The sequence below is a fragment of the Oryza brachyantha genome, chromosome 3 (assembly GCF_000231095.2).
Source record: "Oryza brachyantha chromosome 3, ObraRS2, whole genome shotgun sequence".
Taxonomy (NCBI): domain Eukaryota; kingdom Viridiplantae; phylum Streptophyta; class Magnoliopsida; order Poales; family Poaceae; genus Oryza; species Oryza brachyantha.
In genome coordinates this window covers 22,063,199-22,080,715 of record NC_023165.2, presented here as the reverse complement: position 1 = coordinate 22,080,715, position 17,517 = coordinate 22,063,199, and the positions used below count along the sequence as shown (strand labels likewise).

Below are 17,517 nucleotides of genomic sequence, written 5' to 3'. Positions count from 1 at the left end.
CCTTGATGTGATAAGAATAATATAAATCAGCACATAATATTTATAGTAGGGTATAAAATTTAAAACCCAAACATATCTATATTTTGAAATGGCGGTACTGTATGTATATTGTTCTGAGAAAAAAAGGTATTTTTATTAGATCGTAATTGTATTGGCTTTAATGAGTATATTACGGATTTGTGGCCAATAGTATACGGTGGAGATCATGTGGACATCCACATGTACAGCTCTTACCTAAGGAAAGGTGAAGGATCAAGGATTCAAGGGAATTCCAAGTGGGCACAGGAACACCCAGATTTTTGAGAAATCAAGAGGAATCATGTATGCAATTAGGTATTTTTACTGGGTTACTTTAAGAACACAACATGAAGATAAGATTGCAAAAGAGGCACGCAAAACAAGCTTTTGCACGGATGGTTATTTGTTCCTAGCAAAATAAAAAATAATTTATAAATAAAATATTTAAATATGTGTTCTTAACTATCTAAAACCGAAGCTTGAATAAAATACGATGAAAAAACCTTCAAAATCAACTCTAAATTTAAAAATAAAAGTTAAAATATTATCTTATAAGTATAAGTATAAACGAAAAGGTGAAACCAACGCTGACGAAGCAATCTTGTCATTTGAGACTTGCAGAACTTGCTAACAATACCATAAGCAGGAGGTTTGCCATTGCCACAGGAAGATTTTGCTTATGCTTGGTTTTGTTTCCTCTTTCTGTAGTCATTCCAAGAGTGGGGTACTCGTTGAGAACAAGTTTAACTGGATACAAAATTCCTAGCCCGTCCTAACCACAAACTTGACACGTTGGCGACTCAAGCAATTGTAGCCCGTCCTTGTTCTCTTTCTCAAACACACAAACAATTTGTACGTCAATAAATTAGAAGAAGAGAGTTTAAAACGCGACGCACAGAAACCCAATGGCCCCCAGGCTGAGACTCAAAAAAGAAAACTAAGACAGTGAACTAGGAGTGTGACTGGCCCCGTTCGGGCAGGTGGTGCATAAGTTAACTTATGCTTTGCGCGAAAAACGTACTAATAGATTAGTATATGATTAATTAATTATTAATTATTAAAAAAATATAAAAATAAATTAATATGATTTTTTTAAACAACTTTTCTATTGAAAAATTTTATAAATATATACCGTTTAGTAGTTCGAGAAACGTGCGCACGGAAAATTAACAAGGGGGACTTAGTAACTAAGAGGGCTTTCGAACGTGGCCTAAGACACAAACGCAACCGGAGGAGAAAGCAAAGGAGCCCGTCCTTGTTCTCACGATGCTTCCCTTGGAGATTAATTGTGTGGACGTCCACGTTTACTTCCATGACTAATCTTGTTGTGCGTCGATACCCTTTCCTCGATGGGTGCTCACAACCACAGTAATTTTCATGGATACAGATCTGCGTGGACTTTCAATGTGCTGACATGTTCTCCCGGTGACTAAATGCCAAAGGGAAGTGACAAATATTTGATTGCGAATTAAGATTATAAAAGACTTTTTTTTTGTTGAAGCGTAGCATGCCACATTTTTTTGTGGTTAATAATTTATTGGCAAATTATGATAAATTTTATGTTGAAGCGTAGCATGCCACACGTGTTTCGCTAGGGCAGGGCAGCTACCTTGGCTTAGGCAGTTAGGCCTAGTTCTCAAATTCTTTTTTCAAAAACATCACATCAAATTTCTGGACACCTAAATAAAGCATTAAACATAGATGAACCAAAAAACTAATTGCACAGTTATGAAAGAAATCTTGAGACGAATCTTTTGAGCCTAATTAGTCCATAATTAGCCATAAGTGCTATAGTAACCAATATGTGCTAATGACGGATTAATTAGGCTCAAAAGATTCGTCTCGCGGTTTCTAGTCTAGCCGTGAAATTCGTTTTTTCATTCGTGTCCAAAAACCCCTTCCGACATCCGGTCAAACGTAGATGTGATGTTTTTGCCAAAAAAATTTAGCAACTAAACACCACCATACTTGCATGCAGCAAGAAGATATGGGAACGCTGCGTTGCAATATTTAATGATATCAACGACATATAGTAGTGATTGTTTGACTTTTTTAATATATTTATATTTGAAAAATAAATTATGAATAAAATTTTTGTATATATATTTTTATCGATTTAAATACCAATGTTAAAAAAATTTCGGTGAGAAAACCCTAAAACTAACTCCAAATTTAAGGTTAAAAAATTAAATTTTGGCTTATAAACATAGACAAAAGCGAAAAAATGATGATAATTGTGGAATTTGTGTGAACTCTAAAAAAATTCTTAGATCTACCACTACTAGTAGCGTTCTTACAAACTCAACCAAACCCTTTCACTATTGGATTTGCATCGAAGTCCAATCCTAATGCAGGAGGTGATTGTTTGGTTTTTTTAGAAAAAAATGGAATTCTACAAAATAAAAATAATTTATAAATAAAACTTTTTTATACATATTCTTAGTGATTTAAAAGCTAATGCTGAAAAATAAACTATGTTGGAAAAATTTTATATACATATTCTTAGTGATTTAAAACCCTTTCACTATGTAGGAATTTTATCATAATTTTCACACCCAAACAAATAGATACTACCATTAGGCTATCACCGCTAATTCATATCTGCTACTCATCTCCTATTATATCTCGAGTACCGTGTAGAAATCATGTCTAATACATGATACGTTTTCTTTTCTTTTCTATTCTTTGATTACTTACCAGGTCCCGATTTGTTACATGTGTCATCTCATTTAATTTTATAGCTATTATTTAAGTTATAGCATTGTGAATACTATTAAGATATATTATTGATCGAGTTGAACTGCTAAGATATGCAGGTAACTAGCTAGGTTAGCTATGTGTGATTGACAGCGGTAGCGTTCAGTTAAAATTTAATTTGGATTATGGCAACAACAAATGATAATTGGGAGTGTGCCCCTCATAACGTGAGGCTAAGGATAAATCCATGAGTCTTGCAAAATCCTATTAAGGCACGCTCACATGCGTTAACTAGGATCTAGGCTTTAGCAGATAAAGTCATACACACGTAACTCCGACATCATAAATAGATATATGTTTCAATCCGCAGTAACATATAAATACATAAAAATAAATAGGGACTATTGCATAACTGATCCTATTTTAAAAGCCAACCGCATATTTAACTTTTTTTTTTACTTTACAATTTTGACCCTAGTTTTCAAATTCGAAACAGTTGTCTAACCCTATCGTCGGGATACCGTGAGTAATAAATATTACCTCTGCTTTCGTGATATCATTAACTTCTGGTATACATTTGACCATTTGAATTATTTAAAATATTACATAATCATTAATTATTTTATTACGATTTATTTGTGTTTTAAGCGTAGTTTATAATTTTGCATATTAAAAAAATAAGGCGAACCGTTAAACATGTAAAAAAAGTTAATAACAAATGGAAAAACAGATGGAGTAACTGCGTACCCCAGCAGCCATGTCTGTATGAGTTAGCCACTCTCAGTGTGAATGCGTATTGTAATAGAAAGAAAGGGCTAAGGTAACTATCACATATAACCAAACCGACGACTTGCAGATCATGCAAAATGTCAGTCAGACAGTCAATGCAACAAATTTCCACTGATTTTCCTGTAAGTATGGTCATCAAAATTTTACATGGTGCAAATGGCATTCTAGAAGTTCAACTATTGTGGCACACAAAGTAAATTATTAGTTTTCTCATTGAGTCATTGACTAGCCAAAATTCTTTAATTTCAAGCCAGGAACTCACTGCTTTGGCAAGATGCCCTCTCGTCGTATCCAAACTGATGTACTGCAGTACCAGCAGAAAACTTTGAAATTAAACCAACATCCAGGTAGCTTGATTAATTTCAACATGTAAAATACCCACACATTGTTGTTAATTTCACCACAAATAAGCGGGTTAATTACTTTCTACATGTAAAATATCACAGGTACGTACTTGTTAGTTTCACCGACAGTGATATAAGCAGGTAAAGTACATGTTAACGACCTAAATAATCTATAGATTATCTGCGAGCCAACTCATTATATAGATTCCTGACCACAAACTCATTTACATTCCTGACCACAAAATGGAATAAAACCATGGAAAAAAAGCTATACGTACTAATTTCTCCCGTAGAACTCTTGTTGATATGACATTCTATGCTTAAATCTAAATTATCTATAAATTAAATTAAATGACTGAGAGCTTTGCTCCTATGAGTTATGTAAGAATTTTTTTAAAAAATATGCCAGCACCGTAAAAAATATATTTAGAAGCAACTGTCACTTAAGGCTTGGCATTGCTTTAATCGAGTTGGATAATCTAAAATCTGATTTGAGTCATAAGACCCGTTAGTTTCTACTTAAGATTATTGTAATCTAGATTAGATTATTAAGACATGTTACTGTAAACTGAATTATTATAAGCTGAAATAGGTTATACGTGCGTGCATGGTAATATGGTTAATTAATTTAAAATATATAAGGACAATGGGTCCTTAGTAACTCAACTACAGTGATCTGAGCTAATTATAATAAGCTAGCATAATAATCTAATTGTTTGTTTCTAATTATTTCTATAATCTAGATTAGGATAATTCTGCTAAAACAAACGGGACCATCATGCCTCCTTTAATTTAAAAGTCAAAAGTTTTCGTGGAAACGAGCCAAAAATTGAATGGAAAATTGTGAAAGGAACACATGGAAAGATCGGAATCTCGTATTGATTTTGACTACTTGCACGCCCAACTACCTAGCTAGGGACAGAGCTAACATAAGGGATTGGGTATACTTGGGGTTCAGAGGAAAGGGTATCTCTTTAGTATTGGCTCTAGATTATGAAATCCTCACCATTTTTTTTATACGGGTTATCTTTTGACTTTTGTAACGAAAAAGCCAAACAACATATTTATAAACAGAAAATAATTATAAATAAAACTTTTATATATATGTGTTCGTAATGATCTAAAAACCAATGTTGAAAAATAAAATTTGATGAAAAAAACTTAAAATCAACTTTAAATTTAAAGTTAAAAATTTAAATTTTAGCTTATAATCATATATGGCTACAGGTATATACCAAGATGAGTTGGAGTTTCTTACTAGAAGGATATGATTTTCAGCCACTACTATGGATGTGTTTGATTGGTGGGATATATCTGGATGGGAGATGATCGTTTAGATTTTTAATGCGTTTGGTTCGTGGACAAAACTGGATATGGTGGCTCAGAAAGAGAATATTCTGCGAAGATACTGGATATGTGTATCCGGCTAAATTTGCCAGATGAGCTCATATACCTTCATGAACCATGATCATTAGTGATTGTTTAGTGATAATTAGCTTGTTTTAACTAATTAACAAGGTTAAATTAGTGTTAATTAACGATGATATATATTATTGATAATTTATACTAATTACGATAAAATCTATTATGATTAACTTATATTATTATTTATTAGTAATTCAATATGTCCATCCCATTCAACCAAACATAAAACTGGATAACCATATCTCTAAAATATAGATGACCGATCACAAACCAAGCACACCTGTACATGTGGTCAAATCACAAGCTCACACTTCACATCTTCTCACTGTCCTCGCTACACTTCCCACTAACCTACAAATATCCATGGCGAGCACACGACCTCGCACGCAAGCGGCAACCTAGCTAGCGTCCCAGCAGGAGGAAGAAGAAGAAGACCAGAACTGCGAGCTCAACCAAATCAATGGCGTTCGGCGGCGGGTCCGGTGGTGGCGGCGAGGGCCTGGCGGCGACGATGCGGTTCGGCGCGCACGTGGTGCGGGGGCGGTGGTTCATGTTCTTCGCGTCGATCCTGATCATGGCGGCGGCCGGCGGCACGTACATCTTCGGCATCTACTCGAAGGCGATCAAGACGTCGCTGGGGTACGACCAGCAGACGCTCAACACGCTCAGCTTCTTCAAGGACGTCGGCGCCAACGTCGGCATCCTGCCGGGCCTCATCAACGAGGTCACGCCGCCATGGGTGGTGCTCGCCTGCGGCGCCGGCATGAACCTCGCCGGCTACCTCATGATCTACCTCGCCGTGTCCGGCCACACCGCCAGGCCGCCCGTGTGGCTCATGTGCGTCTACATCGCCGTCGGCGCCAACTCCCAGTCGTTCGCCAACACCGGCGCGCTCGTCACCGCCGTCAAGAACTTCCCAGAGGACCGCGGCGTCGTGCTGGGACTGCTCAAGGGGTTCGTCGGACTCAGCGGCGCCATCTTCACGCAGCTCTACCGCGCCATCTACGGCGTCGAGGACGACGGCGCGTCGCTGGTGCTGCTCATGGCGTGGCTCCCCGCCGCCATCTCTCTGCTCTTCATCCCCACCATCCGCATCATGCCGAGGAGCCCCGCCGCCGCCGGGGCGGGCCCGGCCGCGAGGAGGCGCGAGCGCAAGGCCTTCTTCTACTTCCTCTACGCCTCCATCGTCCTCGCCGTCTACCTCCTCGTCATGAACGTCGTCGAGCTGGAGGTGCTCGGCTTCCCCAAGCCCGCCTACTACGTCACCGCCACCGTGCTCCTCCTCCTCATCTTCTTCCCGCTCGTGATCGTCGTCAAGCAAGAACTCAGCACTTACCTGAATCCGTCTCCAGCGACGACGCCGGCGACGAGGTCCGCCGTGACAGTCATCACAGTCGACGAGAAGAAGGAGAAGCCACAGGCTGCAGAGGACGACGGCGACGACAAGGCGGCGCCGTCGCCGACGTGCCTGCAGGACGTGTTCAGGCCGCCGGCGCGGGGGGAGGACTACACGATCCTGCAAGCTCTGTTCAGCGTGGACATGCTGGTGCTGTTCGTCGCCACCATCTGCGGCGTCGGCGGCACGCTGACGGCGATCGACAACATGGGGCAGATCGGGCAGTCGCTGGGCTACCCGCAGCGGAGCATCTCCACGTTCGTCTCCCTCGTGAGCATCTGGAACTACGCCGGCCGCGTGGTCGCCGGCTTCGCCTCGGAGTACGTGCTGGCGCGGTACAAGGTGCCCCGGCCGCTGGCGCTGACGGTGGTGCTCGTCCTCGCCTGCGCCGGCCACCTCCTCATCGCGCTCGGCGTCAGCAACGGCCTGTACGCGGCGTCGGTGATCCTCGGATTCTGCTTCGGCGCGCAGTGGCCGCTGCTGTTCGCCATCATCTCCGAGGTGTTCGGCCTCAAGTACTACTCCACGCTCTACAACTTCGGCGCGGTGGCGAGCCCCGTCAGCTCCTACATCCTCAACGTCCGCGTCACCGGCCGCCTCTACGACCGCGAGGCGGAGCGGCAGCTGGCCGCCGGCGCCGTCGCCGTCGCCGGCGCGGCCAGGAAGGGGGGCAGGGACCTGACGTGCGTCGGGGTGGGGTGCTTCAGGGTCTCGTTCCTGATCATCGCCGCCGTCACGCTGCTCGGCGCCGCCGTGTCGCTGCTGCTCGCGTGGCGGACGAGGAACTTCTACCGCGGCGACCTCTACGGCAAGTTCAGGGAGGTCGCCGCGGCGACGGGAGAAGGAGCGCAGCAAGCCAAAAAGGTCGACGACGACGATGCCGCCGGCGAGACCAGCCGCGTGGCCGTGGCCGGCGACACGGATGGCGGCGCCCGCGGCGTCGACGGCGACAAGGTCTGATCTAGTGTGGAGTAGTATATGTTACGCTGTGTGTGTATGAGTGGCTGTGTGTGTCGTAGCGTGTTGCGACGCGACGTCGCTCGTAGCGTCAAACGGGGCACGGATCGTGTACCGTGGTACGTACGCGCGACGCAGTGCACGCTCCAAACTTGCCAGCGTGTGTGTACGTTCGCCACAGCTTGCCCGTTGATTAACGATCTGTTTCATTTCATGGATTCGAACTGTCCTGCAACCAACCGAGCGACACATATAACTATTTGTCTTGTTAAAAGCAAAATTATTAATTATTTTATTATAATTTGCTGGATCACTAAAATTACTTAACAATGACCTATAACTTTGCATATTCACATAAAGAATAATGAATAAACGAATGATCAACCATTGGTAAAAAAAATCAATGGCATCGTTGTTTGCTTTGTGCCATGGGTCAAAATCACGCGCCAATGAAGCCGTCGTCGCTGAGTAAGGGCTTGTTTAGCTCGTGAAAAGAAAATTTTTTAGTTATCATGTTGGACGTTTAGCCGAATATTAAAGAGAGTTTTCGGATATGAATGAAAAAATGGATTTCATAGCTCGCCTAGAAACAGGAGACGAATCTTTTTTAGCCTAATTAATTCGTCATTAGCACATATGAGTTATCGTAGCACTTATGACTAATCATGCACTAATTGGACTCAAAATATTCGTTTCACAATTTTGGCCATAACTACATAATTAATTTTTTTTATCTATGTTTAATGCTCTACTTAAATGTTTAAAGATTTGATTTGCTGTTTCTGGAACTAAACTAGCCCTGACGATGGTGATGGCCGGTAGAAACCAACAGTGAAGCAAGGATGGCCGTGGACGATGCCTACGATTGGTAGCAGGGTGAGAGAGGTCTTGTGTTTAGGAGATGGTGAAGCAAGGATGTGTTAGTTGTGAAACGAGAGGGAATAATTGGGTTACATTATTACTTTCTCAAGTTTTATTTATTCGATACCGTTGGTCTTTTGGATTTACGTATTATCGTTCGTCTTTTTTTGCAAATATAAAAAAAATATAAGTTATGCTTAAGTGTCTTTACTAATAAACCAAATCACAACAAAAATATGTAAATATTTTGAATATGATGATAAAAAAAAGCACGTCAAATAAAAAATTGGGGAGTATAACCGTACAAATCTTGACGTGGTTTGTGCTCTCTAAAACGTGACTAAAATCTTATGGTATTTAGCTATTTATAGATAAGCCCATAAACACAGTTCAAAAAGAATGTATTTTTTCTTCAGAAAAATTATAGTGCTGTACCCTTCTTAAGCTGATGATGTTGTTTGGACCTATGCTATCTTCCTAGCCAAAATGTTCCATAGTAATCTACATAAAACTTAGTTATGGCCCATCAGGGCGGCCCAATTCCCATGTATCTTACTAGACACGGGGATTGGCCCATCAGGGAGGCCCAATTCCCACTGCATCACTGGAAGCCCAATAACGCCGACCTATCCGAAGGCCCACAGCCCACCACGTCGCACGCGAACCGACCCGAACCGGAACACACAAACCCTAGATTTCGCTCGCGTTCTCTCATTTTTTTTTCCCCCTTTCTTTCTCCCCATAGTCGTTGCCGCTTCCGATTCCTTCGTTGACAGCCAGTTCGTCCGTCCACGCGGCTTCGGTTGCCCCAAACCCTAAACTCATCTGAAAAATCGCCGAGAGCGGAGGCCGATTCGGAGGGAGGGGGGCAATGGCGGGGAAGGAGGAGGGCCGGATCTTCGTGGGCGGGCTGTCGTTCCACACCGACGAGCGCAAGCTGGCCGACGCGTTCCGCCGCTTCGGCAAGGTCGTCGACGCCCAGGTACCGCGCCGACCATCGATATTACGTATGGTTTTTTTTTTGTATGTGTGTGTGGACTGTGGAGGGAGGGGGGGGGGGGAGGGGATTCCGCTACTAGATCTGGGGGATTTTGATCGAGTATTTTTGTAACTTTTTTTCGCTGGGGGGTAGTATTAGCAACTTTACCTTAGATTCTAGCGAGCGCATGGGAGATAGTGGATATGCTGTTGTTTCTAGATATGTTTGACATGAGATTCATTCATCTCTCCCTCTTGATGGCTTTTCCGGATGGATTTAAAATCTGGGTCAGGCAGGATTAAATTCGCTACCGTGTAGTTTGAATGTACAAAAGTAATTAACTTTATAACCATAAACCAATATGATGCCTTTTTTTTCTCAAACGTGTTAAATTTATTGGCTTTGGATGATAATAGATAATGGCATAAGGCTATAATCTGTCAATTTTATTATCTCATAGGAGTTGAAATTGTGTTAGTAGGGATTGCTCTTTATTAGTTTTAATGATTCGTTTGTGGTCACCTCAGGATTACTCATTGCTCTTGTTTTCTCTATCTTTGATCTAATTGTGATATTTCTCAGCTACTCGTAGCTTGATGAGGCCAAACGAGCTGGCAAATTTCTGGATTTGGAATGCACATCATTCTTTTGATTGTTAAAGGAACAAGTTTGCAGAGAACTTTTTTCTGAGTTTACTTTGAGAAATAACTTGAAGTGGAAGTTGCTTTCCTGAGGGGACATGTGACTATGTTCGTACAGTTAGATGCCTGAAGTATGCCCTGGATGACTGTTGGTTGTGCTTTGGCATTTTTCATTCAGATTTGTGGTCTGATAAAAGAAACAAGGTTTGCAGTGCTACTTCCAATGAATACCTGCAGTGGTTCAGTAGTTTTTGTGGCTCTTTGTGAACCAGGCGGTACTAGTTGTTATCTGCAGATGGGATTACTTAAGTGGCTTCTCGCGAAGTCTATGGACACGAAAGTCAGCTCCACTGTTCTAGCATGCATATATATGACTAATCTTTGCTTCTTTCACATTACATCGATATGTTTGCTGAAATGATTAAAAAAGTGTTGTGTGCAGTGTTTAATCATCACATTTCTTTTCTAAGGAACCATGACATACATGCTATTAGTAATCTCCATTAAATTGCTGTGTTTTCCTTTGACATGTGTGTCATGTCATGCTTGGCTTGTCAATTTGGTTAATTGCTCGCAACTTGTTTGGTTTTCCATTGCTGGTTTGTGAAAACAGTATGAACCTTGTGTTCTAGCATCATGTTTTGGTTGAAAACTTTAGCACTATTAGTACAATTTGCTGATAAAATCAACCTGTTTTATTTGTTTCTACTTCACCCGAACCATTTTTTTGCTGTTGACTGCTAAAGTATTTCTCTGCATTATTCAATCTTCTTAGTCACCATCTGTTTTATGTTTTATGGCTGTCATTGTAGCTTATAATTGTGTGTTTTAGATTTAGTAACTTCTTTGATGAGATGAGGTGGAGCTGAGATCCCAGATTTGTTTGTTGGTGCATTGGACACGCTGTATTACTAGTGGACATTTGAAGGATAACCACTGAAGCAAAATTTTGATGTTAGCACTTAGCCAACCAAGCCATACCTTTGGTCACTGTCTATCAGATATTGCCTTGTGCTGCCTTCATCTGCTCCATGTGTGTTGTCATAAGATGGCCTCGTGAACATGTACTGGACAAAGACAAGCAAGGTAGCACATCAGATACTTTTCACGATGAGCCTGGGATATTTTTGTTTTGCTGTGAACAGATACTCATCCTTGCTGTCGGAATTTACTCAAGTTAGTATGTTTTCACCTGCTCAGCTGGTTCTTTTGATGGCCAGGAGGTTTCAGCATCTTGACTTTTAGTTTGCTACAATTGGTTTAGTTATAACGGGTTACAGTAGGAATCCAGACAACAGGTGATCCTGTACTATTCAGAGAAGTCTGTTGAGTAGTGTTGACTGAATTTTTTGTTGAAATGAGGGTAACAGCAAAAAAAAATGTCAGCTTGGCTATGATGTGTTAATTTTATAGGACCAAGAATGGCCAGTTTTTTTTGTTGCTGTACTGCTTGTCGTGATGAGCTTTACTGTCTTGGGAATATATTCAGTCTCAATGGCAGTTCCCTACGAGCAGCTATGTTACAGAGATTTTATTAGTTCGGTTGAATAATTGATATCTGGAATAACATTGTTTCAACGCTGTTCCAAGGTAATAATTTTCTGGTGTCCTGTAACCATACTAAATTTGTCTGCGAAATATTTTTGTTGCTTTGGTTGTCTGCTTCACTGACAAGTTTTTTTACATAATGTCTTAAATTCTTGATTTTATTAGTGATCGCATTTCCTTTTCTGAGTTTATGGAAAGTGATAGCTTGTGGACATTAGTGTTAACAGTGTTCTATATTTGCCTGCTACATTGCCCAAACTCCAAACATATGATCTATTTTGCTGTCTTTGACAACTGACTACCCTTTTATTAAGTTATATATGATGTACTTCAATTCTGGATAAAAATGAATTTTGACTTGAAATGCTGTGCCATCCCTTTGGTACTGAATTCAGCAAATTATCTGCTGATTAAATTTTTCCCACCCATTGGTCACCTGTTGAAGTCGAATGCTTTGGTTTCTTATTTCACATGTATATGAACTATGCTCATTTGTGTACGCATTACTCTGCTGACATGCTCTTAGTATTCAGTATTCACTTGGTTTAGTTTTTGCTTGTTATTATGTGCAATCCAATATTCATAAGCCTTTCTTATTGTAGATCATGCTGGAGAGACACACCCAACGCCATCGTGGTTTTGGCTTTGTGACATTTGCAGATCCAGAGGCAGTTGACAGCGCTATTAAGGAAATGCACTGTCAAGAGTTGGATGGCAGGACTATTTCAGTTAACAAGGCAGAGCCTAAGATGAATACAGATGACACAAGGTATGAAAGTGGTGGTGGACGAGGCGAGTATCGTGGTGGTAGAGGTGATGGACCACCCCCAGGCAATTGCTTTGAATGTGGCCGTGCTGGTCACTGGGCTCGTGATTGCCCTAATCCTGGTGGGGGTCGTTCTGCACGAGTCTCTTCTAAGTTCAGTAGTGGTGGCAGAGGAGAGCGTTTATCTGGGTCAGATAGGTTTGGTGACCGTTACATGGATGATCATTATGATGGTGGTCGTTATGGGTACCGTGAACCTGTTGATGTCAGAGACAGGTATGGTGGAGGCCGTGATCGTTATGCCAATGATCGATACCCCTCTGGTGGTGATCGCTATGTTCCAGACAGATATGGAGGTCCAGATCGCTACCAGCCTAGTAGTTATGGTCGGGAACGAGAAAGAAGCTATGAGAGGGATGGAGTGCGTGGCAATGGTGGCTATGATAGGAGTGGCCCAAGGGGCGGTGGAAGCTATGACAGGGATGGCCTGAGGGGTGGTATGAGTGGTGCCTATGACAGGGATGGTCCACGTGGCAGTGGCGCTGACCATTACGGAGGTGGAGGGCCAGCTCGTTATGATGGAGGAAGTTACAGGGACAGACCTGGGCCTTATGACCGCCCCAGCAGAGGAGGACGCTTTGATGATCGGTTCCAGTGAGCCTTTCGCAGAATCAAGTTATGTGTTTGCAGTTTTAACGCTTGCAGTTTCGCATCACTGAATGTTTAATGAGTGCTCTGGCACAGTTATATCTATTCTGTATTAGAACCTCAAGTACTGGCAAAGTTTATCCATCAGACTGTTTTCATTCTGAATCGGCTCACATTGCACTCGGTGATTTTTTGCCTGATTTGCTAGTTGCTTGTAGTTGTACATGTCTTTGTCATTGGTGATTGAGATTTCGGAGCCTTTCTTCTCTGGTTGCATGGCAATCACAGTGGCTAAATTATGCCGGCGGCAGCATTTTTGTGGGAAACCTGAGTATTGATTGCTTCATCTTCCGTCCAGAAAGTGCTCGCCAGAAAACCATGACCAAGGTGATGTGTGGTTTTGTTTCTTTGTTGACAATGGCTGGTTGTATTTGTTTGTTAACAGTGGCTGAATTGTAGTCATGACTCATGAGACGGTGATGTTTTGTATAATCCGCTTCAAGCTTAGAAAGTGAAACAGCATCTCTTCTGTACTACGACGCTGAACTGTATTTTTTTTTTCACTATCATTTCTTCTGTAAAAGCTGGTACAGATATACTTGGGATATGCTGACCTTACTCGCTGCCCTGCCTGAATTACAAGCATAATTTCATATCAATATTTTTGGTTCCAGGAAATATGTGATGCAGACGTTAGATGATTTTTTTTTTCTTAAAAAGGCCTTCCTGCAGTTCGTCCAATCCTAGCCAACATGGCTGTCGCTTTCTCCGGATCTCTAGTGTCTCCGCGTGACACTTATCCAAAAGCTCCCCGTCTCCATCTCCTTTTCCCTCTCCAATGGTACTAGGCCAAAATCTGCCGTGATTGCACTATCCGCAGTATTATGCTACTCTATACTTCGTTTGGTTAAAAATAATTTACGTTCAAAACATAATTAGGGCAAGTGCAATAAGAAAACATTAGCTTACTATTAGCCAGTAACGTAGGATTTTCTGCATAGCTGGAAAAGAGAGATCGTGAGGAGAGACGTAAGATTTTCTGCACAGCTGGAAGAGAGAGATCGTGGGGAGAGAGAAGCATGGGCGACTAATTATTCGACGGCTTGCACGGGCGCCTAGGCATGGTATGGCCGCAACGACTTCCGCGATTGGTAAACAGATTAAAAGTAATAATAAAAGTTAGACCCCACATAACATAAATTACTTATATAATGTCCAGGTAAGCATCTAATAGCCAGTTGCTTACTCTGTTATTGAACCTGCCCTTAGAGCATCCTCAACAGCTCATCCATCCCATCCTCCGTACTAGAAATAGAGGATGAAGAGTAAAAGTTGAGCTCCAACAGATCATCTATCTCATCATCTATTTTTAGATGTCATCCATATTAGGGGAGAGAAACTCTATATTTAGATGTTCTCTCTCCAATCCTCCAAATAGATATAGAGGATGCCATATATAGATGATCTGCTGGAGTATAAAGGGATATGAAGAAAGAAAGTGTTTTAGATGATCATCTAAATGAAGATATGGATGACCAAATTTAAATGAGCTGTTGGGGATGCTCTTAGTTAAACTCCTTCGGCTATACATAAATTCTGTTACCTCTTTTTACACTCTATATATTTTTTGGTTCTTACTAAATGATATAAATGATATAGATACTAATAAATATAGACATTTATATAAATTATGTTTATTTATCCAATGAATACATGTTGTCTAAGAAGACGCTAGGCATTAGTTGGGCGGCAAGGTATCGCCTAGCGCCTAATGGGCGCCGCCTAGGTTAGACCAACCACTCAAATGTAAGAAATTAGTAAGCATATTACATAAAGATTAGATTATAACAATAAAACAGCAACAAAGCACCACCCATGATAGTTTAGCCGCCTAATCCACCATCTAATACCTGATTGTGGCGACTAACCAATGCTTAGCACCTAATGGGCGCTTAGACAGCGCATAGTGCCGACTTTCAGAACATTGTTAGAACCAAAACATCTTATATAATATGTTTAGCAAAATACTACTTTTAAATCAAAAGATTATATTTTATTCATTTCAATGGTTATTTATTAAATTTTGAATGGATTAGATTCTCTATGTAAATACCTAATTGACGTATCAATAATTGAAATGATTGAAATTATGAAAATTAGCATAAAAATGCTTATATTATGATACAATCTGAATTACATAAATGTTTATATATATAACAAAGGTAGTATATAGATCTAAAAATTCGATTAGGTGTTATCATAAATGTCAATTATTTTGGCAGTGGTTCTAAGCCAAAACTTGCCCTACAAAAATATTAACATTTTAAATATTATTATGGCAATTTTTAGTTTGCTACCAATACTTGCCTATAAGACACACATGTTACCAAAATATTGACACTAACAAAACTTAACTATGGTTTGGCATTGTTAATATTCTGGCATAGTAGCAAACCAAACCATTCTTTATGACCGGAGTACCTCGTAATAGATACGTTCCAACAGGTTTTTGATACCTTTTTCTTGGTGAATTTAGGAAGCTCAGATATATTTTTAAAATCACAACACATCCACTGGTTTGGTTCTTAATTATATGACATGACAACTTCTGATACTATCAGAGGACAAATGCATGAGCCAAAGGGACATGGCAGGCTCAGGTATATTTTTTGTTTGGAAGTTCAAATATGTTTTAAATCATAGCCCATCCATAGGATTGGTCAATAATTTGGTGCTCCCAAATCCCAAAATCAATCCATAAGGAACAGCTGTTCAATTATTACGCTATTACAATTTCAAATTCTAAACATGAAAGTTTTCCTAGATAACACTATCATCACCTTAAGCAATTTACCCTTGTTCCATTTTATCAATTAGTGTCAAAATGGTAAAACTATATTCTTTACTTTTCTTTCGAGACAAATATGAGCAGTAGTCTTCTTGTTTGACGTCTTGTTTTTGTGTTTTTTTTTGGATAAACAAGAGAGGAAGTTCCAAGAGATGGTTAATTCAGGCTTATATATGGATTTTCATCGACCGGTTACAGTACAACAAATTTGCTATGTTCGGAGGAAAATTTGACCACATGAAAATCACATGAATAATCAAATTTTGCATCAAAGCTTTGTTGGGCCAATGTCAACTGTGTTGGGGGTGCTCTAACTTGGTTGGTTTATGATGCTACATATCCCAATCCTGTCCTTTCTACAACTTCCGCTCTTCATCACATTTTGATATTTGGGAAGACCAAGAATATCAAGGCTTTGTTGCACACTTGCTCTTAATTTAAGTGGTGATTGGCATGGTCTCTCGAATGTCTAGTGGATGTGGCCATCATTGCTGACAATAGCCATGGAGGCAATGTTGCATGTATTGAGTGGTTTGTGTTTATTGATCTTATCCATGCAACGAGCTTCTTACATAATTACTTTCAGCATATGTATTTGTAGAGGGCATTGATCTTAGGGCATATACGATGCAAATTGGTTGGAAGCTCATGAGCTCATGCCATCCCGCCTCCCTCCTTACGATCTTATGTATGGTTGCGGAGTGCTTAATATGTACTCGTTCTGTTTTATATTATAAGATTTTTTGAGTTTGTCTAGATTCATCTATGTGTCAATATATATATTTCGTATATGTGTATAGATAAGACCGAAAAAATCTTATAATATGAAATGAACGAAATAAATGGTATTGGCCTGAGGCGCGCTGGACATATAAGTTGTTAGAATTAAAGAGGATTAAATAGGGTGAGAAATTATTAGTAGCATTACGGTTGAATTTGCACGAGTGAAAACACAATCAAAGAAAAAATTCTCCCGGGCCACATATAGGGTCTACGAACATAAATAGTCTCATTGGAGATTTGGAAGATCTAATCTAAAAAATTAATCATGAGCTAGTTAGCACATAGCTAGTCATCTAGTACTGGGTTTTTTTACATGCCATAACGCTCCATGCAATAAGAAAGTTGTTTTGTTTTGAGAGTATGGAATTCTCGTTGTTTTGTTAAAAAAATATATATCTTACCAAAACCCATAGTTTCTCATATCAATCCAACAAAATAACAAATCAATTATACGAGTACCCAGACACAGTTTAAAACAAAAATAGAAGAAGGCACTCTGGTCACGCTAAATCAGAGTGGGGTGATTTAACGACTTCGGTATATTTACAAACGAAAAATAATTTGTTAATAATAGAATTTTTATATACATGTTCTTTGTAATTAAAAGAATAAGGTTAAAAAATAGACTATAACGAAAAAAACCCTAAAATCAACTTCAAATTTAAGTTAAAAATTCAAATTTATCTTATAAGCACAACCAAAACCGAAGAAATGGGTGCGTATATCTACTTTCACTATAAATTCTATAAAGTTACCCCCTAAACTTCTTAATAATATTATGAAACAAATAAACATAAATATATTACTTATTCTACAC

General features: G+C 40.2%; 2 protein-coding genes across 3 annotated transcripts; both read left to right on the top strand.

The window, feature by feature from the left end:
• The first annotated feature begins 5,675 nt into the window (after window positions 1-5,675).
• LOC102719372 (protein NUCLEAR FUSION DEFECTIVE 4-like) lies at window positions 5,676-7,869 on the top strand. Its single transcript, XM_006651629.3, has one exon. It carries the CDS (start codon window positions 5,734-5,736, stop codon window positions 7,627-7,629), a length of 1,896 nt encoding a protein of 631 aa, XP_006651692.2. The 5' UTR covers window positions 5,676-5,733; the 3' UTR covers window positions 7,630-7,869.
• A 1,355-nt stretch (window positions 7,870-9,224) lies between these two features.
• Window positions 9,225-13,225, top strand: LOC102713174 (glycine-rich RNA-binding protein RZ1C-like). 2 transcript variants are annotated; one of them, XM_015835517.1, is made up of 3 exons: window positions 9,387-9,469; window positions 10,049-11,697; window positions 12,258-13,225. In XM_015835517.1, exon 3 carries the CDS (start codon window positions 12,261-12,263, stop codon window positions 13,077-13,079), a length of 819 nt encoding a protein of 272 aa, XP_015691003.1. In that variant the 5' UTR covers window positions 9,387-9,469; window positions 10,049-11,697; window positions 12,258-12,260; the 3' UTR covers window positions 13,080-13,225. The 2 variants fall into 2 exon arrangements, with proteins under 2 accessions (XP_006650411.1, XP_015691003.1); XM_006650348.2 differs by lacking the exon at window positions 10,049-11,697 and having other exon boundaries at window positions 9,225-9,469.
• Window positions 13,226-17,517: the final 4,292 nt, after the last annotated feature.

Coding starts and splice junctions, on each gene's coding strand:
- LOC102713174 (XM_006650348.2), top strand. CDS start 9,359: ATGGCGGGGAAGGAGGAGGGCCGGATCTTCGTGGGCGGGCTGTCGTTC. Junction 9,470..12,257: donor GCAAGGTCGTCGACGCCCAG/GTACCGCGCCGA, acceptor TTCTTATTGTAG/ATCATGCTGGAGAGACACAC.
- LOC102719372 (XM_006651629.3), top strand. CDS start 5,734: ATGGCGTTCGGCGGCGGGTCCGGTGGTGGCGGCGAGGGCCTGGCGGCG.